The following is a 27,500-nucleotide window of genomic DNA, read 5'->3' as shown; positions in this document are numbered from 1 at the left end:
TCGGTAGATAGACTGTTTAATTGATTGTTTGATTTATAGATAGGTAGATATATATATATATATATATATATATATATATAGAGAGAGAGAGAGAGAGAGAGAGAGACAGACAGACAGATAGATAGATAGATAGATAGATAGACTGTTTAATTGATTGCTCGATTGTAAATAGATTGATTGATATAGATAGACTGTTTAATTGATAGCTTGATAGACAGATAGATAGATAGATAGATAGACAGATAGATACAGACAGATAGACTGATTGATTGATTGATTGATTGATTGACGTGAAGCAGTCATCAGAGTTCACCTGCCGTGGGGACCCGGGTGGCAGGCCGACAGGTGTTGGACAGCATTGTCACCCCGCCCACGCCGCCCTGTGGGAACCAGGCGGAACAACCTGTCAACCCCCAACCACAGATATAGACAGTGGGTTGACACACAGCACCATGTCTCTCTCTCTCTCTCTCTCACGCCCATAACAAACCTGTCAACCCCCAACCACAGACATCGACAGTGGGTTGACACACAGCATCATGTCTCTCTCTTTAGGGTCTCTCTCTCACGCCCATAACAAACCTGTCAACCCCCAACCACAGATATAGACAGTGGGTTGACACACAGCACCATGTCTCTCTCTTTAGGGTCTCTCTCTCACGCCCATAACAAACCTGTCAACCCCCAACCACAGATATAGACAGTGGGTTGACACACAGCACCATGTCTTTGGGGTCTCTCTCTCTCACGCCCATAACAAACCTGTCAACCCCCAACCACAGATATAGACAGTGGGTTGACACACAGCACCATGTCTCTCTCTCTCTCTCTTTAGGGTCTCTCTCTCACGCCCATAACAAACCTGTCAACCCCCAATCACAGGTATAGACAGTGGGTTGACACACAGCACCATGTCTCTCTCTCTCTCTCTTTAGGGTCTCTCTCTCACGCCCACAACAAACCTGTCAACCCCCAACCACAGATATAAACAGTGGGTTGACACACAGCATCATGTCTCTCTCTCTCTTTGGGGTCTCTCTCTCACGCCCACACCAAACCTGTCAACCCCCAATCACAGATATAGACAGTGGGTTGACATACAGCGTCATGTCTTTGAGGTCTCTCTCTCTCACGCCCATAACAAACCTGTCAACCCCCAATCACAGGTATAGACAATGGGTTGACACACAGCATCATGTCTCTCTCTTTCTCTCTGGGGGTCTCTTTCTCTCACGTCCACACCAAACCTGTCAACCCCCAACCACAGATATAAACAGTGGGTTGACATACAGCGTCATGTCTCTCTCTCTCTTTTGGGGGTCTCTCTCTCACGTCCACAACAAACCTGTCAACCCCCAATCACAGATATAGACAGTGGGTTGACATACCGCGTCATGTCTTTGAGGTCTCTCTCTCTCACGCCCATAACAAACCTGTCAACCCCCAATCACAGATATAGACAGTGGGTTGACATACCGCGTCATGTCTTTGAGGTCTCTCTCTCTCACGCCCATAACAAACCTGTCAACCCCCCAACCACAGATACAGACAGTGGGTTGACATACCGCGTCATGTCTTTGAGGTCTCTCTCTCTCACGCCCATAACAAACCTGTCAACCCCCAACCACAGATACAGACAGTGGGTTGACATACCGCGTCATGTCTTTGAGGTCTCTCTCTCTCACGCCCATAACAAACCTGTCAACCCCCAACCACAGATACAGACAGTGGGTTGACATACCGCGTCATGTCTTTGAGGTCTCTCTCTCTCACGCCCATAACAAACCTGTCAACCCCCCAACCACAGATATAAATAGTGGGTTGACACACAGCACCATGTCTCTCTCTCTCTCTCTCTCTCTCTCTCTTTAGGGTCTCTCTCTCACGCCCATAACAAACCTGTCAACCCCCAACCACAGATATAGACAGTGGGTTGACACACAGCACCATGTCTCTCTCTCTCTCTCTCTCTCTCTCTCTCTCTCTCTCTCTCTTTAGGGTCTCTCTCTCACGCCCATAACAAACCTGTCAACCCCCAACCACAGATATAGACAGTGGGTTGACACACAGCACCATGTCTCTCTCTCTCTCTCTGGGGGTCTCTCTCTCTCACGTCCACACCAAACCTGTCAACCCCCAATCACAGATATAGACAATGGGTTGACACACAGCATCATGTCTCTCTCTCTCTCTCTCTCTCTCTCTCTCTCTCTCTCTCTCTCTTTGGGGTCTCTCTCTCACGTCCACAACAAACCTGTCAACCCCCAACCACAGATATAGACAGTGGTTAACACACAACATCGTGTCTTTGGGGTCTCTCTCTCTCACGCCCATAACAAACCTGTCAACCCCCAACCACAGGTATAGAGAGTGGGTTAACACACAGCATCATGTCTCTCTCTCTCTCTTTTTGGGGTCTCTCTCTCACGTCCACAACAAACCTGTGAACCCCCAATCACTAGACAGTGGGTTGACACAGAACATCATGTCTTTGGGGTCTCTCTCTCTCACGCCCACACCAAACCTGTCAACCCCCAATCACAGATATAAACAGTGGGTTGACACACAGCATCATCTCTCTCTCTCTCTCTCTCTCTCTCTCTCTCTCTCTCTCTCTCTCTCTCTCTTTGGGGTCTCTCTCTCACGTCCACAACAAACCTGTCAACCCCCAATCACAGATATAGACAGTGGGTTGACATACCGCGTCATGTCTTTGGGGTCTCTCTCTCTCACGCCCATAACAAACCTGTCAACCCCCAATCACAGATATAGACAGTGGGTTGACATACCGCGTCATGTCTTTGAGGTCTCTCTCTCTCACGCCCATAACAAACCTGTCACCCCCCCCAATCACAGATATAGACAGTGGGTTGACATACCGCGTCATGTCTTTGAGGTCTCTCTCTCTCACGCCCATAACAAACCTGTCAACCCCCAACCACAGATACAGACAGTGGGTTGACATACCGCGTCATGTCTTTGAGGTCTCTCTCTCTCACGCCCATAACAAACCTGTCAACCCCCAATCACAGATATAGACAGTGGGTTGACATACCGCGTCATGTCTTTGAGGTCTCTCTCTCTCACGCCCATAACAAACCTGTCAACCCCCAACCACAGATACAGACAGTGGGTTGACATACCGCGTCATGTCTTTGAGGTCTCTCTCTCTCACGCCCATAACAAACCTGTCAACCCCCAATCACAGATATAGACAGTGGGTTGACATACCGCGTCATGTCTTTGAGGTCTCTCTCTCTCACGCCCACACCAAACCTGTCAACCCCCAATCACAGATATAGACAGTGGGTTGACATACAGCGTCATATCTTTGAGGTCTCTCTCTCTCACGCCCATAACAAACCTGTCAACCCCCACTCACAAATATAGACAGTGGGTTGACACACAGCATCATGTCTCTCTCTCTCTCTCTCTCTCTTTGGGGTCTCTCTCTCACGTCCACACCAAACCTGTCAACCCCCAATCACAGATATAGACAGTGGGTTGACACACAACATCATGTCTTTGGGGTCTCTCTCTCTCACGCCCATAACAAACCTGTCAACCCCCAACCACAGGTATAGAGAGTGGGTTGACACATAGTGTCAAGTCTTTCCCTCTCTTTTGGGGTCTCTCTCTCACGCCCATAACAAACCTGTCAACCCCCAACCACAGATATAGACAGTGGGTTGACACACAGCATCATGTCTCTCTCTCTCTCTCTCTCTCTCTCTTTGGGGGTCTCTCTCTCACGCCCACACCAAACCTGTCAACCCCAGCCAGCCACAGATATAGACAGTGGGTTGACATACAGCATCATGTCTTTGGGGTCTCTCTCTCTCGCCCATAACAAACCAGTCAACCCCCAATCACAGATATAGATAGTGGGTTAACACACAGCATCATGTCTCTCTCTCTCTCTCTCTCTCTCTCTCTCTCTCTCTCTCTCTCTTTGGGGTCTCTCTCTCACGTCCACAACAAACCTGTCAACCCCCAATCACAGATATAGACAGTGGGTTGACACACAGCATCATGTCTCTCTATCTCTATCTTTGGGGTCTCTCTCTCACGTCCACAACAAACCTGTCAACCCCCAATCACAGATATAGACAGTGGGTTGACATACAGCGTCATGTCTTTGGGGTCTCTCTCTCACGCCCATAACAAACCTGTCAACCCCCAATCACAGATATAGACAGTGGGTTGACACACAGCATCATGTCTCTCTCTCTCTCTCTCTCTCTCTCTCTCTCTCTCTCTCTCTCTCTCTCTTTTGGGGTCTCTCTCTCACGTCCACAACAAACCTGTCAACCCCCAATCACAGATATAGACAGTGGGTTAACACACAGCATCATGTCTCTCTATCTCTATCTTTGGGGTCTCTCTGTCACGTCCACAACAAACCTGTCAACCCCCAATCACAGATATAGACAGTGGGTTAACACACAGCATCATGTCTCTCTATCTCTATCTTTGGGGTCTCTCTCTCACGTCCACAACAAACCTGTCAACCCCCAATCACAGATATAGACAGTGGGCTGACATACAGCGTCATGTCTTTGAGGTCTCTCTCTCACGCCCATAACAAACCTGTCAACCCCTAATCACAGATATAGACAGTGGGTTAACACACAGCATCATCTCTCTCTCTCTCTCTCTCTCTCTCTCTCTCTCTCTCTCTCTCTCTCTCTCTCTCTCTTGGGGTCTCTCTCTCACGCCCATAACAAACCTGTCAACCCCCAGCCACAGGTATAGACAGTGGGTTAACATACAGCGTCATCTCTCTCTCTCTCTCTCTCTCTCTCTCTCTCTCTCTCTCTCTCTCTCTCTCTCTCGGGTCAGTGACGAGAGCACAGTGAGTACAGAACCGGTTGACATTGTAAACATTGGATCTGCGGTGGCCCAGGGGTTGGGGGCAAATATTAACGTTGAGGAACATGTGCTTCATTCTGTCAGTGTACTTAATTCTGAAAATGTAAATGTTATTACTGGGGAGTCTGATGTTGTTTGTAATGTTGCTTCCAATGTAGTTAGAAGTAATATTCATGCAGAGATAGGATTCAAATATGTGTCACAAGTGCAAATTCTTGACCAACTGACAGATGAGATTGATGTAAGTGTTGCTGAGGAGTCATCTGAAAAGGGTAATGTTAACAGAGAGAAAATTGTAATGAGGGGTCATCTCAAAAGGGTAATGTTAATAGAGAGAAAAATTGTACTGAGGGGTCATCTCAAAAGGGTAATGTTAATAGAGAGAAAAATTGTACTGAGGGGTCATCTCAAAAGGGTAATGTTAATAGAGAGAAAAATTGTACTGAGGGGTCATCTCAAAAGGGAAGCGAAAACAATGAGAGGAGGTGCAGTGAACATTGCGGCATAATGGATGAACGAGGGGGTGGAAGTGCTCAGCTGACTAAAAAAGGAAGAGTTTGTATGAATGAAAGAGAGTTACATGTTAGTGACTGTGGCTGTGCAGGAGAGCATGGGCTTTGTGTTTCATTTCTGCACTGGAATATAAATGGACTTCTATCCAAAGTTAACGATAAAGAGTTTCTGTCTTTTTTGTTAACATTTGATTTCATTTGCCTGGTAGAAACTTTTGTGGAAGATTTTCAAAATATTGCATTTGCAGGTTTTTCTCTTTTTTGTAAACCAGCGGTTCGATTTACCAAACAGGGTAGACGCTCAGGTGGTATAATATGTCTTATAAGAAACAAGTTTATATCTTATGTACAGGAAATTAAGACGAATTCCCCAAATGTTCTTGTGTTTCTGATTGATGGCAAATTGTTTGGTTTGCTTGAAGATGTAATATATGTGTGTTCATATGTGCCGCCTGAGGGTTCTCCTTACTATACTTATTTTGACATTGATAATGGTATATGTGCACTTGAAGAGTGTGTTTTTGATTGTATGCTTGAATATCATGATGCGTATGTAATTTTGTCTGGCGACTTGAATAGCAGAATTTCCAACCTTTCTCAGGATATTTTTGATGGGAATGATATACACAGTAAACAGTTTAGAAGTAATTCCATGTTTGTTGACAGCAGCAGAAAATCATCAGACAATGTAGTTAACAGTTATGGGAAATGTTTGTTAAATATGTGTACTGCACTTAATTTATGCATTATGAATGGTATATGCAATGGAGATACTGAAGGTCAGTATACTTACATATCAGAAACAGGTAATAGTGTCAATGATTATTTTCTGATGTCTATGGATTTGTTTCTCATTGTTTTTTCCACTTGCAAATTGATAGTAACAGAAAGAATAGAATCAGATCACCAACCCATTGAACTATATTTAAGATTTGGAGACAGAGTAAATGCTACATGTATGCACACATTGGATGGAAACCAGTTTACTGAAAAGTTTATGTGGAATAGTAATTTACATGGTACTTACACTCAGGCAATGAGTTCTGATGAAACACTACTAGTACTAGATCGTGCAACATATTTGATAGATTATGATTGTAATGCTGCATTGAACATGTTTAATGATTGCCTTAAGGTGCATGCAGAATGTATGAAAAAGAAAATTAATCTAACAATGCATGATAAACATAATGACTGGTATGATAGGGAATGCAGAGTAAGCAAGTTGAAAGCTAGAAGATTACTGAGGACTTTTAATCGTACCAAAGACAAAACTGATGGTGATGCCTACTGCGTGGCAAGAAGAGAGTATAAAAATCTGATTAAAAGAAAAGAAAAGGAATATAATGATTTGTTACTTGATAAACTTATATGTGCAGTAAATAATCAAAGAGAATTTTGGGAAACTGTACATAAAATTTCATTTAAAAGAAAACAAGTTCGAAGCGATTTAACGGTTGATGACTGGTTTAGACATTTCAAATGTTTACTTGAATTACAGACTTCTGCAAATGAAAGCTTTATAATTGAAGATGAAAATGATCAAAACCATAATGATAATAGTGTTGTGGACATTAGTTCCATGAACCGACCAATATCCAAAGAAGAAGTTTTACTTGTTATCAGAAATTTAAAAAATGGTAAAGCTGCAGGACCAGATGAAATTATCGGGGAAATGTTGAAATATGTTGGGGATGTAGTGGCTGATTTTTTTTGTAAAGCTTTTCAATGCATTATTTGATAAGGGTATTTTTCCAGAAAACTGGACAGATTCTGTTGTAATCCCTTTGTTTAAAAAGGGTGATTTAAATAACCCAAGTAATTACCGAGGTATCTCATTGTGTGATATAAGTAGCAAAATGTATAGTACGATTATAAATAACAGACTTCAAGAATTCATAAATGAGTATAATCTGACGGGTGAATATCAAGCAGGATTTAAAAGGGGTTATTCGACTGTTGATCATATGTTTACGTTGATGGCACTAGTACAAAAACAATTCTCTTTTAATCGCAAATTATATGTTGCCTTTATTGACTTCGAAAAAGCATTTGACTCCATTGAGAGAAATTTATTGTGGCCTATTCTTTTGAAAAACGGTATCAGAGGTAAGATTTTTCGTTGTATTTATAGTATGTATACCAATGTTAAAACCAGAATTAGATGTGGTGCTAAGCTAACAGACTATATTAGTTGTACCCGCGGTGTCAAACAAGGCGATGTCTGCAGTCCTGTTCTGTTTTCATTGTTCATTAATGAATTAGCATTAGAAGTGATCAGAGAGGGTAGGCATGGTGCTATGTTTATGCCTAATTATTTTGAACTGTTTATATTATTATTAGCTGATGATGTTGCTTTATTATCAGAAACTATTATTGGTTTACAAACACAGCTTAATAGTCTATATCATGCAGCTTCAGCTCTACACTTGAAAGTAAACATGGATAAAAGTAATATCATTGTATTTAGGAAAGGGGGGTATTTAGCCGCTAGGGAAAGGTGGACATATAATGGTATTGTTATGCCAGTTATTAATGCATATAAATACTTAGGAATTTACTTCTCCACTAGACTGAGTTTTGTGGCAGCCTGTAACAATCTTTGTAGCAGAGCAAAAAATGCTTTATTATGCATATTGCAAAAGTTATCAAAGTTAAAATGTAATTCTTTAAATACTTATTTGAAATTATTTGACTCACAAATTCAACCAGTAGTACAGTATGGTGCTGAGATATGGGGACTTGACAGAGTAGCATTTAATTGTGAAAAGGTTCATTTATTTGCATTAAAAAGATATTTGGGTGTAGAAACACGAACACCTAATGATTTTGTATATGGAGAAACAAACAGGTATCCTATTTATATAAATTCAGTTATGAAGTGCATTAAATACTGGCTAAAATTAGTAAGAATGCATGAGTCTAGATTACCTCACAAAGCCTACAAAATGTTATTCGATCTTGATGCACGTGGTAAAACAAACTGGGCTACTAACATACGTTCTAAGTTGTTCATGTTTGGTTTTGGTTATGTATGGCTTAACCAAGGTGTGGAAGGGATTGATGAGTTTCTTCGGGTTTTCAAGGAAAGGTTAATTCTGTGTAGATGGCAAGAATGGGACTTTCATGTAAAAAATAGTGAAAGATTTAATGTTTACAGAACTTTTTGCACTATACCTGATATCAAAACATATTTACTAATGAATCTAGATAGATATTTAAGGTATACAATGACAAGATTCAGACTGGGCATTTCCGATATTGCTGAACATAGTTATCGTTATAGAATGCAGAACGAGGCTGACTTATTATGTCCACTTTGCCAGATGGAGAAAGAAAATGAGGTGCATTTTGTTCTGTCCTGCCCTGTCTTGTATAATTTAAGAGTACAGTACATACCATTGAAATATTTTAAGTTCCCAAGTCAGTTTAGACTGTCGTTACTTATGGCATCAGCGCATGAACAAACTATTAGAAACCTATCAATTTATCTGTATAAATCGTTTAAGCTCCGATCTGTTCTTATGTCTTAGTGTATCCAGTAACGACTACATACGGACGATGTGTATAACGTAACTGAGTGTCATTAGCTACGCATGTAAGAGTTATCATTTAGCGTATATCATATATCATTTAAGTGTATAAATGTCATTTGAATACAATATGTTTCATGATGTGCATTATGTATTACTAAGGTGAGGACATAAATATTACTTAAAATTAAGGTATGTTATATTTATATTATCTGAACGAATGTCATTTTTCAATGCACGATGCAATGTTTATGAAGAAATTGTGACACCCTTTCATAAGGGGCAATGGCCTATAAATGAATAAACCATTCATTCATTCATTCTCTCTCTCTCTCTCTCTCTTTTGGGGTCTCTCTCTCACGCCCACACCAAACCTGTCAACCCCCAATCACAGATATAGACAGTGGGTTGACACACAGCGTGATGTCTCTCTCTCTCTCTCTTTTTGGGGTCTCTCTCTCTCACCCCCACACCAAACCTGTCAACCCTCAATCACAGATATAGACGGTGGGTTGACATACAGCGTCATGTCTTTGGGGTCTCTCTCTCTCTCACGCCCATAACAAACCTGTCAACCCCCAATCACAGATATAGACAGTGGGTTGACACACAGCGTCATGTCTTTGGGGTCTCTCTCTCTCTCTCTCTCTCTCTCGCCCACAACAAGCCTGTCAACTCTCTCAAATACCCCTAGTCGTAGTAGTAATACGACGTTATGTCTCTGTCTCTCAAACACTACCACATTACTTCCTCGTACCCACACTCGCCCTCCACCCCCCCGAACGGTAACTTAATTAATCAGTCAACAGGCAAAAAGGCGACAGCTCCGAGAGGATAATTTATGATCAAGCGTACCTAGGAGATGCTGCGAAGATGGACACACTGTCTGCACCGTGTCCTGGTGACCCGAGGTGGAGAAGGAGGAGGAGGAGGGGAAGGAGGGGGAGGAGGAGGAGGGAGAGGAGGGGATGGGGGAGGGTCCGGCAGCATGATAGACACACGTCAGACCACGCCCACTGCAGCACACGGCGCTAGCTTGCACACCTGTAATAGAGAGGTTAGTCGCCATACCCACCACCACCACCACCATCATCATCATCATCATCTCCATCATCGTCGTCGTCATCGTCATCACGTGTTCTCATCATCACCATCGTCATCGTCGTCGTCGTCGTCGTCATCGCAGCGAAATGAAGGGAGAAAAAGGACTAGGAGAACAAGAGGAAGATGAGGTTCTTTAACGTCCAGACCACCACTCAAGGTCTAGTGGAGGTGTAGAAAATGTCTGCGGCTGAGCCGTGATTCGAACCAGGGCTCTCAGATTCTCTCGCTTCTTAGGCGGACGTGTTACCTCTAGACCATCACTACATCATCTTGAGTAAGCCCTTGGCGTTTACAAGAACAACGCCCCCCCCCCCCCCCCCAACCCCCCGAAATCATCATCATCATCACCGAAATCACCGCCATCATCATTATCATCATCATCACCGAAATCACCGCCATCATCATCATCATCATCACCGAAATCAGCGTCATCATCATCATCATCACCGAAATCACCGCCATCATCATCATCATCATCACCGAAATCACCATCATCATCACCGAAATCACCGTCATCATCATCATCATCACCGTCATCATCATCATCATCATCACCGAAATCACCGTCATCATCATCATCATCATCATCATCATCATCACCGAAATCACCGTCGTCATTATCATCATCATCACCGAAATCACCGTCATCATCATCATCATCACCATCATCATCACCGAAATCACCGTCATCATCATCATCATCATCATCATCACCGAAATCACCGTCGTCATTATCATCATCATCACCGAAATCACCGCCATCATCATCATCATCATCATCACCGAAATCACCGTCATCATCATCATCATCACCGTCATCATCATCATCATCATCACCGAAATCACCGTCATCATCATCATCATCACCGTCATCATCATCATCATCATCATCATCATCACCGAAATCATCATCATCATCATCATCATCATCATCGGCGTCGTCGTCATCATCATCATCATCATCGAAATCACCGTCATCATCATCGTCATCATCACCGAAATCACCGTCACCATCATCATCATCATCGTCGTCGTCGTCGTCATCATCGTCACCAAGAGCTTGGAGCTGTGACCTTCAGAGCTGTAGTCATCGCTCCCGGCCACACAGACGGGCCGCCCCTCCAAGAACTCCACCCTCTCCCCGCCTCCCTGCTGCCCCTGTCCGCGGTTCTGGAACAATGTCATCCATGGCCTGTCACCTTTCGGGTCTGCCGGGAGTGGAAACCACCGCCCTATGCTTTTACTGTACAAAACGCGCGCGTGCGCAGCACATACACACAAACATGCACGCACCCCACCCCACCCCACCCACCCCACACAGCGCACACATACACACACGACCACACGGACACACACACACACACACACACACACACACATCGCGGGCGCTAGCGGTCGGGTATGCATGCAAACACATACACATGCACATGCATACACACACACACACACACACACACACACACACACACACACACACACACACACACACACACATACATACATACATACATACATACACAGGACAGAGAGAGAAAGACAGACAGACGGACAGACATACAGACAAACAGGCAGACGGACGGACAGGCAGAGAGAGACACAGAGATGAGAGAAAGTTGAGGAGGAAGAGAGAGCATGAGAGTGAAGACAAGACGAGAAGAAATTCTTTATTTCGGAGAAAAAAATATACAAGCACTTTTGTTTTTTCTTTCATTGTTTTTTTTTTTTTTAATGTTTTATTAATTTCTTTAACATCCAGTTACTACACTGAACAGGGTCCTCACTGCAGGATGCCAGATAATGAAGGCATAAGCATAATGGCAATGAAATATACAGAGAATACAGAATATTTTCAGAGAAAAGAAAAGACACACATACACCAATCACACACACACACACACACACACACACACACACACACACACACACACACACACACATCACAAATGCACACACACACACACACACACACACACATCACATCACAAACGCATGCACACATACACGTACACACACACATCACATCACAAACGCATGCACACACACACATACACGTACACACACACACCAGACTTTCAAAAAGACAATGGAACTATCGATTATTAACAGTAGAAATAGAAGTATTGAGTATAAAGGATACAAGTACTGAGCATTCACCAGATTTTAGTCTAACAACAAAGCTTGTGTTTGATTCCAATTTCTTCATGTTTTTGTTTTTTTTTTCTTCCAGAAACGTTGAACACAAATCGTGTTACAGACACAAAACCACAATCATACGATTTTCTTCCACACTATAGTCACAGACATTTGCATTCGCTTTGCCTCTGCAAACGATACATTTTTGATCATCATCATCAACAACAGCAACAACGATAACATGATCACAATCGTCCTCCTCCTCCTCATCATCATCATTGTCGTCGTCATCGTCGCCGTCATCACCACCATCATCGTCGTCGTTGCCATCACCATCACCATCATCATCACCATCATCATCAACAGTGAGACTGTGATGGCGCCTGTGTCGATTTACATATCTTTATGTCACTTAGTCTTACATATGTATATTTTAGCCAAGGCTGTGTGAAACTGTGTTGACTTTGTACATATTTTACGACACTTAGTCTTAAATTTGTATGTTTTATTGTAAAGCGCGGTGACCCCCCATCTGAGATGGGGGTACTGCGCTATATAAGCCTGCATTTATTATTATTATTATTATTATTATTATTATTTAACAGCATCATCCAAAACAATGACAACAAGAGAGGCAAGGCCTTCAAGACTCACTTGTGATAAATTAAGTCCCCTAGCATTAATTACAGAGTAATTTCCCTTTTTTACTATCTGCACCAAAACGTTTGCAAAATAAATAAAAATTCCATGCTTAGCAAAAGAAGTTCCTGTTTGAACAAAAAATGATAATAATGACTCCTCTTGTTGTTGTGTCAGAATAAGAGGTCAGAGTGCCAAGTTTAGAGAATACAAAAAATATAAATATAACAGTAAATGCAGTTTGCATATAATTAGGCTGCTTTTCTTTTTTTTCTTTTTGAGCCCATCCCAGAGGTGCAATATTGTTTTAAACAAGATGACTGGAAAGAACTGAATTTTTCCTATTTTTATGCCAAATTTGGTGTCAACTGATACAGTATTTGCAGAGAAAATGTCAATGTTAAAATTTACCACGGACACACAGACACACAGGCACACGGACACACACACACACACACACACACACACACACACACACACACACACACACACACACACACACACACACACAGAGAGAGACAACCGAACACCGGGTTAAAACATAGACTCACTTTGTTTACACAAGTGAGTCAAAAAGTAGTCAGTCATTACGGAAAAGAAATATTCTGCCTGCCTCTGTAACACGCCTGGCCATCTTCGTCATCATCATAATCCGCGTCGACAACAGAAACAACAGCAACAACAACAGTAGCAACAACAACAACAACAGCGACAACAACAGCGACAACAACAACAACAACAACAACAACATCAGCGACAATATCAGCACCAGCATTAACAACAACCACAACGACGACGACGACGACAATGGAAAAACAAAAGACACCCAAAAATACAACACCGAACAAACCATAATCTGCTCGACACCATCAACAACAGGAATAGGGAGTACAGAAGATTCTACAACACAGGCTACTTTATTTTCTCAACAAAAAGAAACTAACTAACAATGCACAAGTATGAAAGTCAATATAGCTACATAAAAGACATTAAAAAAAACAACCAAAAAAAACCCAACAACGCTCAAAAGTTAAGTAAATGTAAACCTCACCTAAAATGCTATTCGGATGAGACGATAAACTGAGATCCCGTGTGCAGCTTGCAGTTAGCGCATGTTAAAGAACCCACGGTAACAAAAAGGGTGTCCCTGGCAAATTTCTGTAGAAAAAAAAACAACCCATTTTGGTAGGAAAACAAAAACACTTGCAGGGAGAAAATAAAGGTGGCGCGTTCTCCCTTGGAAGGAATCTATGGTGACAAAAAGAGTAATACAATACAATACAATACAATGAAATACAATACAATACAATACAATACAATACAACGAACTATAATAAATTCAATTTCATTCAATACAATAACCACTAGCATACACATGCAATACCACAGTCTCACAGTCATTCAAAGCGATTACATACATAATAAAGGACATCAAATCGCTGAAATGCTGGGATGATCATGTTTACCTCATAATACACAAGAATCACTGTCATACACATGCAACAACCAGAGTCGTCTCACAGTCATTCAAAACGAATTAATATAAAAGACATTAATCTGCTGGAATGCTGAGATGATATAAATCTCATAATATACAATAATAATCATTACCATACACATGCAATAACAACAGTCTTGTCTGACAGTCATTCAAAAGTGAAGTGATGGTCTAGAGGTAACGCGTCCGCCTAGGAAGCGAGAGAATCTGAGCGCGCTGGTTCGAATCACGGCTCAGCCGCCGACATTTTCTCCCCCTCCACTAGACTTTGAGTGGTGGTCTGGACGCTAGTCATTCGGATGGGACGATAAACCGAGGTCCCGTGTGCAGCATGCACTTAGCGCACGTAAAAGAATCCACGGCAACAAAAGGGTTGTTCCTGGCAAAATTCTGTAGAAAAAATCCACTTCGATAGGAAAAACAAATAAAGCTGCACGCAGGAAAAAATACACACACAAAAATGGGTGGCGCTGTATTATATCGACGCGCTCTCCCTGGGGAGAGCAGCCCGAATTTCACAGAGAGAAATCGGTTGTGATAAAAAGAAATACAAAATGCATGAGCTCAAGATGTAAACCACATGATATTCAAGAATCACAATCGTATACACAAGCAACAGTCAGAGAAGTGGAGCAAAACAATGATAACTATACATCGTACCGTAACCAAAACAGTTGAAGCTCAACCACCAACAACCGCAGCAAACCACGACACGATAATAAAAAGAGGAGGAGGAGGGGGAGGAGGAGGGGGAGGAGGGAGATGAGGAGGGGGAGGAGGAGGAGGGGGAGGGGGAGGTGAAGGAGGAGGAGGAAAGGGAGGAGGAGGGGGAGGAAGAAGAGGAGGAGGAGAAGGAAGAGGAGGGGAAGGAGGAGCAGGAGGGGGAGGGGGAGGTGAAGGAGGAGGGGGAGGAGGAGGAGGAAGAGGAGGAGAAGGGGGAGGAAGAGGAGGGGGAGGAGGAGGAGGAAGAAGAGAGGGAGGGGGAGGAGGAGGGGTAGGAGGTGGGGGAGGAGGGGAAGGAGGAGGGGGTGAAAGGAGGAGGAGAAGAAGGAGGCGGGGGAGGAGGACGGGGGGGAGGGAGGAGGAGGAGGGGAGGAAGAGGAGGGGGAGGAGGAGGAGGGGGAGGAGGAGGAAGATTTCTGCTTCGTGTCTCGTCACACACACAGCCTACACCAGCGGTTGCAGGCATTTCATTAATTGATCAAGCGCTAATTTTCACATTGAAAGGACAGCAATAAGCAAGCACCAAACGGGTAAGGTTCCAGCGTTGCTCAGCCCAAAACAGTCATCACCATCACCGTCACCACCAGCACCTCCACCACCACCACCACCACCAGCAGCTCCTAGGCAACGCAAGGCGGCGGAGAAGACGTCACACAGACCCCACCACCCGGCCCCCACCTTGCCGACGCTGGAACAGCCAGTCAGAACCTCGCCCTCTTCACACGTGACCTGCGCGTGCCGGCCACGCCCGCCGAACGACGACCAGCGGCTGACGCATCGCAGAGCTGGGAAGGAGGAGGAGGCGGAGGAGGTAGCGTTGCCTAGGCTGTGGTCGCCGGTGTTGTTGTTGGTGGTGGTGGTGGCGCCTGACAGTGGCGGCACCAGCGTGGCGTGGGGGCGGGGCAGCGTCACCGGCGCTGCGGACAGAGGTCAGCAAAGAAAGGCGGCGTCAACCAGGTCAAGGTCAAGGTCATGGTCACGATGTCGAGGACGGCATCGTTGATTACAACGATAAAGATGATGATGGTAGTACTGATGATAATGATGATAATGTTAGTGATGATGATGATAATCATGATAACAGAACACTACAACTACTACAACTACTGCAACTACGACTACCACTACTCATGATGAAGATGATGATGATGATAGTAATACTATAATAATATCAGTAACAAAACAACAACAACAACAAGAACAATACTATTACTATCACTAATAATTGTTTTGATTATAGTTTGATTTTCATAGTACTATATTTCAAGCTAAAGCAACAACAGTAATAAGCCTAATGATAATATTAATAATGATAACAATAACAACGACGATAATAATAATAATAATAATAATAATAATAATAATAATAACATCAAATCAACAACAACAAGAACAACAACAAGAAAGCGCTTTACAAATCCACTATCCGAAACTAATAGAACACACACACACACACACACACACACACACACACACAACACACACACACACACACACACAACACACACACACAACACACACACACACACACACACACACACACACACACACACACACATACACACACACACACACACGAGGTTATGCACAGTTTTGAGTTATCACGAGCTGAGCAGAGAAGAACGAACGCACCTGCAGAATCAAGAACAGACAATTAAAAAACAAATTCTGTATTTTGACGCCTGTTGTGGGCTTGCATATTAAACGGTAACGGTGCTGACATTCCATGACAATAACATCAACATCAACAACAACGTACTTATCAACAACAACGACAACCAATAATACTGTATTTAACCAGCTACTGAAAGTGTTGAGACTCAAACAAACGTTTGAACTCATCTGAGCATAATATGTATTTACTTGGTGACTTAGCAAGCAAAATAAACACAAAAGGAAACAAGAAAACAAGCAAAAAAATATACAATGTAACAATCAAACACACTATGCAATGTAACAATCAAACACACTATGCAATGTAACAATCAAACACATGTAACAATCAAACACTATGCAATGTAACAATCAAATACTATGCAATGTAACAATCAAACACGCTATGCATTGTAACAATCACACACAACACTTGGGTGATGAAAATAGAAGTGTACGTGATTTTAAATTTTCTCCGCCTTCATAATATGGTATTCGCCACGCCAAAAAGCTGAACCACTTCCACACCACCAGCCTCAGAAAACTTCTCGGTATAAAGTGGCAAGAGAAGATCCCTGACACAGAGGTGCTCACTCGTGCAAACTTGCCCAGCATCTACACCATCTTGATGCAGGCCCAGCTGCGCTGGGCAGGCCATGTAGTTCGCATGCCAGACCACCGGCTCCTCAAGAAACTGCTGTACGGCGAACCATGGAGGCCAAAAGAAGCGCTTCAAAGACACTCTGAAAGCTTCTCTGAAGGCCTTCAACATCAGCCACGACACATGTGAGCTGAATGCAATGGACAGACCAAAGTGGCGTTTAGCTGTCCACAAAGGCGCCAAATCCTGTGAGGCCAACAGAATCGCTGCAGCAGAGCAACGCAGACAGGCCAGGAAAAGCAGTGCCAGCAAGTCCCCGACAGCCGCCACCATCCCCTGCCCACACTGCGTCAGAACCTTCCGGGCGCGGATTGGCCTGACCAGTCATCTGCGCACCCACAGAGCCCAACCCACCCACCCCCAGGATGACTAGATGGTCCTCGTCGATCCCGACGGACGAACCACATTCCCCAGGTTATCAAAATCAACTGACATCCCTCCCTGCCTTGGACAAATGAAATAACTAAAATACACTTTAGCTTCTTGGTCTTTTGAGGAAATTTCTTACTTCGATTAGCAACGCCTTGGCAGAATCGGTTAGGTAATAGACTTCGAGGGTTCGAGGCCCTACTTTTGGTCTAGTGTTGTGTCCTTGGAAAAGACACTTCACTCACGATTTTCCTCACTCTACCCATGTGTTGAAGGGTCTTTACTTCGGTTGGGAAGTTGGGGGTGTGGGGTAGGGTTAATCAACAACAACAACAGCAACAAAATAACGGCGGAAGGAGAGAATTGGGTCTTGCCTTCCTTTGGCTGAGCCTTACACACAGTAGATATGAATTCACTGCTCCAATGGCCGTAGAAAGCTTTTCTTTCTTTTTTTTTTAATCCTGTTTCCCTTCTAACCTTTTATTATTCTTTAAAAACCTTTTTTTTTCTTTTCGTCAGTCTGTTTTGGACACTCCCGTAGCCGTTATCCAGTTTCACACAAAAGAAGAAAAAGAAGAAGAAGGAGAATGAGAAGATGAAGAAGGAGAAGGAGAATGAGGAGAAGAAGAAGAAGAAGAAGAAGAAGAAGAAGGAGAAAGAAAAGAAGAAGAAGAATGAGAATGAGGAGAAGAAGAAGAAGGAGAAGAAGAAGGAGGAGGAGGAGGAGGAGACGAAGAAGGAGAAGAAGAAGAAGAAGAAGAGGCAAGAACACAAAGCAAGGAAAATGAATGAAACAAAATAAAACTGCATTATATCCTATGTCCAAAAAACTTAACGAAAAGAAATGGGGTGGAGGGAGGTGCGGGCGGGGGGGAGAGGGGGGAGGGGGGGGGAGTAGAGTTGTAAGATAGGAGGGGCCTTGGAGGATGGGGGTGGGGAGGTCGTAGGGGGCCGAGGGGTGGGGGGGGGGGGGGGGGGCAGGGGATTGGTGGGGAGAAAAATGGAAACGCGCATACCTTCATCTGCAGAGAGAGTGATGCTGACAGTGACAGACTCCCCGACCAGGGAGAGAGTCTCCACCCTCACCGGAACGCCTTTCACGTTCACTGTGACGTCATAGTCTCCTTTGAACCCTCGCACGATCAGGCTCGTTTCGCCGGAACTCAGTGTGTGCCGGGCATGCGTACTCCATTCGTCTTGGATGAGTCTGGCTATTCTCCTTCCGGCCTCGTTCATCTGTTTACAGCATCAACAGAACTTTTTATTTCCTCGAAGATTGATCAGGTTTGTTCGTCGACTGAGAAAACAATGTCACAGTCAATGAGTAAAACAACAACAACAACAACAATGACAACAAAACTCCAATAAATAAAGAAACACATGAGTAACTGTAACCTATGTACACACACACGAGGAAAAGATCTCTTCGTCGAATAAATACCCAATGAACATTTTCTTAAAGACAAAAAAAAAAGGGTCTCAAAGTCCAACAATTTCAAAAGTCTGAAATGTCCAAGAGTCTCACGACTTTCTAAAAATCCAACAGACTGAAAATGTTCCAAAAGTCCAACAAGTCTCAAAACGTTCAAATACGAAATAAATCTCACAACGTTCCAAAAGTCCTACAAGTCTCACAACGTCCCAAAAATCCTACAAGTCTCAAAACGTTCCAAAAGCCAAAGCAGTCAAAACCTTTAAAAAGTCCTACAACGTTTCAAATGTCTAACAGTCCAACAGTGTTCCAAAAATCCACCAATTTTCCCCAACGTTCCAAACATGCAACAAGTCGCAAAACGTTCCAAAAGTCAAAAGAGTCCCACAACGTTCCAAAATGTCCAAACAAGTCCCACGATGTTCAAAAGTGCAACAGGTCCCACAACGTTCCCAAACCCAACAAGTCCCACACCGTTTCAAAAGCCAAAAGAGTCCCACAAAGTTGCAAAGGCCCAGCAAAGTACCAAATCGTACCAAAAAAAAAAACAACCCCCAAATGTCCCACAATGTCCCAAAAGCCTGACAATATACCACAATGTTCTAAACATGCAACAAGTTCAACAACGTTTCAAAAGTTCAACAAAGTCGCAAAACATTGCAATAGTCCAACAAAGTCCCACAACAGCGCCAAAGTCCCACAAACCTTGCAAAAGTCCCACAAAGTCCCACAACGTTGTTTCAAAAGTCCAACAAGTCCCACGACATTGCAAAAGTCCAACAAAGCACCACAACGTTTCAAAAGTGCAACACGTCACACAACGTTGCAAAAGTCCAACAAAGTCCAGTCCAACAAAGTATCACAACGTTGCAAAAGTCCAACAAATTCTCACAACCTTCCAAAATTCCAACAAAGTCCCACAAAGTTTGCAAAAGCCCAACAACGGCCCAAAATGTTGTTGCAAAAGTCCAACAAGTCCCACGATGTTCCAAAAGTGCAACATGTCCCACAACGTTGCAACAGTCCCAACAAAGTCCCGCAACGAACGTTGCAAAAGTACAACAAAGTCCAGTCCAACAAAGTCCCACAACCGTTGCAAAAGTCCCAACAAAGTCTCACAACCGTTGCAAAAAGTCCAACAAAGTAAGTCCCACAACCGTAGCAAAAGTCCCAACAAAGTCCCACAAACATTGCAAAACTCCAACAAAGTCTCACAACCGTTGCAAAAGTCCCAACAAAGTTCTACAAAGTTGCATAAGTGCCAACAAAGTCTCACAACCGTTGCAAAAAGTCCCAACAAAGTCCCACAAAAATTTGCAAAAGTCCCAACAAGGTCCCACAACCGTTGCAAAAAGTCCCAACAAAGTCCAACAACCGTTGCAAAAAGTCCAACAAACAAAGTCCAATAACCGTCGCAAAAAGTCCAACAAAGTCCCACAACCGTTGCAAAACGTCCAACAAAGTCCCACAACCGTTGCAAAAAGTCCAAGAAACCAAAGTCCTGCACAGACGTTGCATTGCAACAAGAAAACAAAAAAAGTCCAACAAAGCCCAACAGAGCGTCTCAGTATGGAGCGAGTGCTGACCGTGAAGCTGTGCCCCTCCACCAAGGCATTGAGCGGGGTAGCGGTCTGCTGGTCCCAGAACCCCCACAGTACTATGCCCTGAACCGCCGGGTGGGAGAAGTAGAGGCGGTACACTTTCTCGTACAGGTCCGCCCTCAGCCCCGGGTCCTCGGCATTCAGGTTCAGCTCCGTGACCCACAGGGGCAGGCCACTCTGCGCCAGGTGGTCAAGACGAATCTGGAAGCAGTTCCGTCCCTTCTTTTTAATTATAAATGATGATGATGATTTTTTGTTGTTGAAAAATTATTATTATTATACTATTAATATGATGATAATTATTGTTATCTAAGGAAGGGTTATCAGAAATTTTCAGCAGGGATTCTTTGAACTGTCCTTCGGATTTTTGTTTGTTTTGTTTTGTTGTTGTTTAATGTCTTTTTTTTTAATCATTATTATCTAACCCCTAACCTACCCCCAAGACGGAACTAAGTGCGTTGGGCTGTACTTCTGGCCAGGCATCTGCTTAGGAGATGCAGTGTAGCGTGCATGGATTTGTTCGAACGCAGTGACGCCCCCTCGAGAAGCTGAACCTGAACTATCTTGTTTGGAGATATAAGGCTTTCAAGCCTAGCAGGTAAGACAAAAAAGTAAAGACATCTGAGAGAGTGGGAGAATAACTTTACGATTCACTGAAATACCTTTTTCAGCTGTTTTTGACTCACTTGTGCAAACAAAGTGAGTCTATGTTTTAACCCGGTGTTCGGTTGTCTCTGTGTGTCCGTGGTAAACTTTAACATTGACATTTTCTCTGCAAATACTTTGTCAGCTGACACCAAATTAGGCATAAAAATAGAAGAAAAAAAAATCAGTTCTTTCCAGTCATCTTGTTTAAAACAATATTGCACCTCTGGGATGGGCACAAAAAAATAAAAAAGAAGCCTTATTATATGCAAACTGCACTTACTGTTATATTTATATTTTTTGTATTCTCTAAACTTGGCACTTTGATCTGATATTCTGACCCAACAACAAGAGCAGTCATTATTATCATTTTTTGTTCAAACAGGAACTTCTTTTGCTAAGCATAGAAGTTTTATTTATTTTGCAAACGTTTTGGTGCAGATAGTAAAAAAGGGAAATTGCTCTGTAATTAATGCTAGGGGACTTAATTTGCTTTAAACTGATCTTTTTCATCTTAAACATTACATTTTGAAATTATATTCAATACATAAAAAGCTTGGATTTTTTTTTTTAAGTGTATCACAAGTGTCTTGAAGGCCTTGCCTCTTGTCTCATATGGATCAGGAACATTCTGATCTTGTCATCATTTGTGACTGCACTGGCTCATGCATTTTGGTAGTGTTTGTTCTTGTTGGATACTGAACCCATGCTGACTGCACTATTTCGTTTCTTTCAGTTTGATCCTGCTCCAGCATAAAGTGTGCATTGGAATGATTCGGTTCAAAGTTTCTAAGCTAAGATCGACATGATGCATTGACAGGTGTGTGATTTTGGGTTTTTTGTTTGTTTTTGTTTGTTTTGTTTTTTTCTTCTTCTTCGTATTCTTTTCTTTTCAACCTGTTATCACTTCTTGGAAAAAATGTATACCTATCAATGAATATTTGAAAAATCCAAGCCCAACTTAGCAGCTTTTGATAGATACATTTCCTGGCGTAATAAAGTAGAACACTGTGAAAGAGTACAATGCAACATACAAGACTTTACAACAAAGTGGCTGTCTTGCAAGACATGAACTATAGACGTTTCTTAAATGTATCAATGTCGAATCGTGGCATTATTAAATGTATGCATCAAAGATCTATTCCCCCATGTCCCGTGTTTAACGCACGCGATCGCAAGTTGTTATGTTTTTTTTTGTTGTTGTTTTTTGTTTCTGTTCTGTTTATGTTGGCCAGTCATTCATATTTCAAACGTTTATCATTGTATCATTGTGCTTTCCCCTCCCCACCCCACCCCCCTTTTTTTTCTTTTTTTTTCTCCTTTTTTTTTTGTCGTGATATGAAATAAAAAATACTCTTGTAAATTAATTGTCACTGAAGTGCACTGCCTTTGCTTAATGTGTTTATGATGTTTATTGTCTATAGTGACATATGTGAATCCTGCAAAATTCTTTTAACGATGAGGATGTTTCAGCGGGAGTAATATAACCTTCAAGGAAAAAAAAAAGCTTTTACAAAATTAAATCTAAAAAATAAAAATTGACGTGATGAATCAAGCTCAAGTCATTGTTTAGGACCAGCCGCCGTGGCGGAGTGGTTTATTAACTCTGTACGGCCAGTCCTCTCTTCTCCTCTACACAGACCCCTCGGATGTCCAGTGGGTGTCTGAATGAGCCAACCTCTAGCTTCCGTCGTCAGAACTGTGGTATTCTTTGTCAACATTCACCTCTTCAGTATAAGAGCCTTCCGCTTGCAATATTTTGATGGTGGTAATTGGGGTGAAACGCCGTTAACGTCCTCTCTTTCGCCGTTCGTATGGAGAGTCGCGGACTGACGGCTGGGTGGACGTAGCTATAATGATCCCCATCAGAGGCGATTTTCTTCCGTTTGTTTCTTTTGTTGATTTTATGCTCTTTTTTTTTTCGGCCCGTGGTCGGCTCCATCCCGGAGCTGAGCGTGCCGTGAGCTGTAACGTGAAGACTGGCACCACGCAGCCGTGGGTCACCCACTTCACGGACGCGTCTGTGGGAGTGATGCTCTGATTTTCTTGACCAACACTGCAGGTGTCTGTATCTTTCTGGTTGACGCTGGGATGATAGGAATGGCCGCGTGCGTTCCACACAAAGGTGGGGAGGGGAGGGGGGGGGCACTTGTGGGGGGGGGGGGGGGGGCGAGTGGGGGGCGGGCGAGTGAGGGGGGGGGGCAAAGGGAGGGGGGGTGGACGTGTGAAACAGAGCCACGTGACTGACTGACTGACTGACCTGGATAAGGGTGGGGTCGGGTCTCTCCTCGTCCTTGAAGTGGCTCTGGATGCCCAGCGCCTCCAGAGGGACCCCGTTGGCCAGATACTGCCTGGCCTGCTGCAGGTAGGCCTGGACAGACACATCTCACAACATAGAACTTAAAACGTTTTTTTTTCTGTTGTTGGTTTTTTTTTTGTTTTTTTTTTAATTTCTTTTTTTTATTCAAGGATTAAGATCTTAGGCATGGTCTGCTCTTCCAATCTGCCAGTCTTGCTAAATGTACATCAGTTTCAATAGCACACATATATAATTATAATGGAAAGGGGAGAAAGAGGAAGAAAAAGAAACGTGCAGGAGGACAAAATATCATGAAGTACACACACACACACACACACACACACACACACACACACACACACACACACACACACACACACACACAGAGATTAACAGATGTTTTTTTTTTATTCAAGGATTAAGATTTTAGGCATGGCTCCATTCTTCCAATCTGTCCTTGAGAGAGGGAGAAATAAATACGTCATCAGTATCGACAACACATTGTTGTTACTGTCTCGGTGACCAAGACCACAAGTCACACGGTCAGCAGGCCGAGAATGACAGGAAACGGAAATGGCAGGCCGAGACACGTGAATGATAGGATCTACAAAGGGTGTACTTATGGCAGTCAGTGGAGACAGATTTCATTTTTGCTGGGAAATTCCCGTAGCATGCTGAATTATACGTTAGAAAAGAAATAATTACACACACACACACACACACACACACACACACACACACACACATATATATATATATATATATATATATATATATATATGCATATTGATATATATATATGCATATTGATATATATATATATATATATATATATATATGTATAAAGAGAGAGAGGGATAGAGATATATAGAGAGATATACATATATAAATATATTTGCCCCCAAAAAGGTATGTCGCCTCAAAACCTGTTTTTAATGTCTGCAATTTTTCTGAACTGTATTAAAATGCATGGTAAAAAATTCAGCAAGTTTATAGAACAGGGAAATGTTGACTACTTCTGTTTGCCTTTTATTTTATTTATTTATTTTTTAAATTTTTTCTTGACTTTACTTTTTGCATATGTACACGAGTTGGGTGTGTTCTTTCTCAAAAGATGTTGTTAAAATCCTCCATGCTCCGTTAGGAGTTAAAGGCTTAGTAAACCTTGAATGAGACATTTCTTTTAAAGCCAACCCACCCATTCATTCATCCTGAATCTTTACCCGCCCTCCACCCCCCCCCCAACCCCCCATCACCCCCACCCCCAACCTCCCATCACCCCCCCCCCAACCCCCCATCACCCCCCCCCTCTTCCCCCTTCCCCCTTTCTAATCCCTCCTGAAGTGAAGACTCACGTCTGTGATGTCTGGCATGCACACCGCCCGGAAGTCGTTGAGCATGAGGGTGGGCCGGGGGTCTAGTCCTTTGAGCTGCCGGAAGAGCCGTTGGGTGAAGAGCGGATCTTTGAACGTCTCCTCGAACCACTGGCCATGAAGCAGCTCGTTCATCACGTCCCAGTGCAGCAGTCTGCGGGCAGAGTTTTCAGTTTCAGTCGCTCAAGGAGGCGTCACTGCGTTCGGACAAATCCATATACGCTACACCACATCTGTCAAGCAGATGCCTGACCAGCAGCGTAACCCAACGCGCTTTGTCAGGCCTTGAGAAAATAATAAAATATAAAATAAAATAAAATAAAATAAATAAATAAATAATAATAGTATAATTTTTTTTTTAATAATAATAATGAAAAATGAAATAAATATATAGATAAAAAAAAAATAATAACAATAAGCAGAAGCCAGGATTAAGGCTGGACCCAACAAGACGAGCGCAACAGCCGAGTGGTTAAAGCGTTGGACTTTCATTCTGAGGGTCCCGGGTTCGAATCTCGGTAACGGCACCTGCTGGGTAAAGGGTGGAGGTTTTTTTTTTTTATCTTCTGATCTCCCAGGTCAACATAATTATGTGCAGCAGACATTGCTTGTGCCTGAACCCCTCTTCGTGTGTATACGCAAGCAGATGATCAAATACGCACGTTAAAGATCCTGTTATCCATGTCAGCATTCGGTGGGTTATGGAATCAAGAACATACCCAACATACACCCTCCCGAAAACGGAGTATGGCTGCCTACATGGCGGGGTTAAAAATGGTCATACACGTAAAAGCCCACTCGTGTACATACGAGTGAACGTGGGAGTAGCAGTCCACGAACGACGAAGAAGAAGGACCGGACCCCTGCTCTCGGCTGTGAAGCCAAACAGATCGTTAATATAATCATACACACTTTGCAGGCAATTACAAGAAGTCACCAACGCTGTCCTCTTTCAAAATCACATTTTAAAAACCCCTACCTGTACAAACAGGCCTTCCTGTATTATGAAGCCTGGTTGTTTGTACTTCCTTTACCTTCTTTTGAAATCGTCTGGAAGTGTATGTGGCTGTGTGTGGGTGTTTACTCTATGTGTGTGTGTGTGTGTGTGTGTGTGTGTGTGTGTGTGTGTGTGTGTGTGTGTGTGCGAGTGTAGGGCATGTTTTGTGCAGTGTGTGTGTGTGTGTGTGTGTGTGTGTGTGTGTGTGTGTGTGTGTGTGTGTGTGATTGTTTATATCTGCAATTTGTAGTTTTGTCTTGGTGAATATATATATATATATATATATATATATATATATAGAGAGAGAGAGAGAGAGAGAGAGAGAGAGAGAGAGAGAGATGCATATATGCGTTGTTGTTTTTGTTCATGCGCAGACGTATGTCATTACGCACTATTGTATATGTATTGTTTCATGTGAAGCGTCTGAGCCATGTAAATTCCATCTCTTCTTGTTCTTGTTCTTGTTCTTCTTCTCGAAAGCTAGCTGTATAGGCTTTAGAGCATCACATTAGTTGAAAAAGCATATGCGTCCTTGAAAGTTTTCCTCTGCACCAATATGTGACGTGTTTACTACAATTTATTTTGATTGCATTTGATTTTCAACCAGTAATCTAATGAGACAATTTGCTTTCATGTCGATATCGAAAGACATTCCGACATTATCAAAGGTCAAGGGTTAACTCTCTCCATACAAACGGCGAAAGAGACGACGTTAACAGCGTTTCACCCCAATTACCATCATAAAATATTGCAAGCGGAACGCTCTTATACTGAAGAGGTGAATGTTGACAAAGAATACCACAGTTCTGACGACAGAAGCTAAAGGTTGGGTCATTTAGACACCCACTGGACATCCGAGGGGTCTGTGTAGAGGAGAAGAGAGGACTGGCCGTACTGAGTGAGTTAAACTGACGGTGTGTTCAGTTCAGGTTCTCAAGGAGGCGTCACTGCGTTCAGACAAACCCATATACGCTACACCACATCTGCTAAGCAGATGCATGATCAGCAGTGTAACCCAACGCGCTCAGTCAGGCCTTGAGAAGAAAAAAAATTAGAAAAGAAAAGGGATACCTAAACAAATAAATGGAAACATCATTAAATCAATAAATGCATGAATAAATAAATGAATAAAGAAAAAATTAGGTGTTGTTTTTTTTAAACCAAAATAGAATAAGAAATAAGTAAGCAGATACATAAAAAAAACCCACAAACACACACACACTGACACACAAAATGTAGGAAAAAAGTGACGATAATGATAACAATAACAATGATAATAACAGATTACTAAATAAATGAATAAATGAATGAATAAACAAATACCAAATAAATAAATGAATAAATAAATAATTAAGTAAATGATTTAGTGCGCGCGCACACACACACACACACACACACACACACACACACACACACACACACACACACACACACACACACACACAAATAAATAGAT

At 42.8% G+C, this 27,500-nt stretch overlaps 1 protein-coding gene across 1 annotated transcript in view; it reads right to left on the bottom strand.

Moving 5' to 3' along the window:
- LOC143281915 (uncharacterized) overlaps window positions 1–27,500 on the bottom strand; it is a 47,138-nt gene that overhangs the window by 3,256 nt on the left and 16,382 nt on the right. Inside the window, exons 9-16 of the mRNA XM_076587211.1 lie at window positions 25,030–25,201; window positions 23,636–23,746; window positions 20,716–20,931; window positions 18,714–18,933; window positions 15,693–15,931; window positions 11,095–11,191; window positions 9,773–9,961; window positions 314–403 (exon numbers count right to left, since the gene is read on the bottom strand). Coding sequence (XP_076443326.1) covers window positions 314–403; window positions 9,773–9,961; window positions 11,095–11,191; window positions 15,693–15,931; window positions 18,714–18,933; window positions 20,716–20,931; window positions 23,636–23,746; window positions 25,030–25,201 — 1,334 coding nt within the window. The remainder of the gene's footprint in view (window positions 1–313; window positions 404–9,772; window positions 9,962–11,094; window positions 11,192–15,692; window positions 15,932–18,713; window positions 18,934–20,715; window positions 20,932–23,635; window positions 23,747–25,029; window positions 25,202–27,500) is intronic.

The sequence above is a fragment of the Babylonia areolata genome, chromosome 5 (genome assembly GCF_041734735.1).
Source record: "Babylonia areolata isolate BAREFJ2019XMU chromosome 5, ASM4173473v1, whole genome shotgun sequence".
Taxonomy (NCBI): Eukaryota; Metazoa; Mollusca; class Gastropoda; order Neogastropoda; family Buccinidae; genus Babylonia; species Babylonia areolata.
This window is presented reverse-complemented; position numbering and strand designations above follow the sequence as displayed.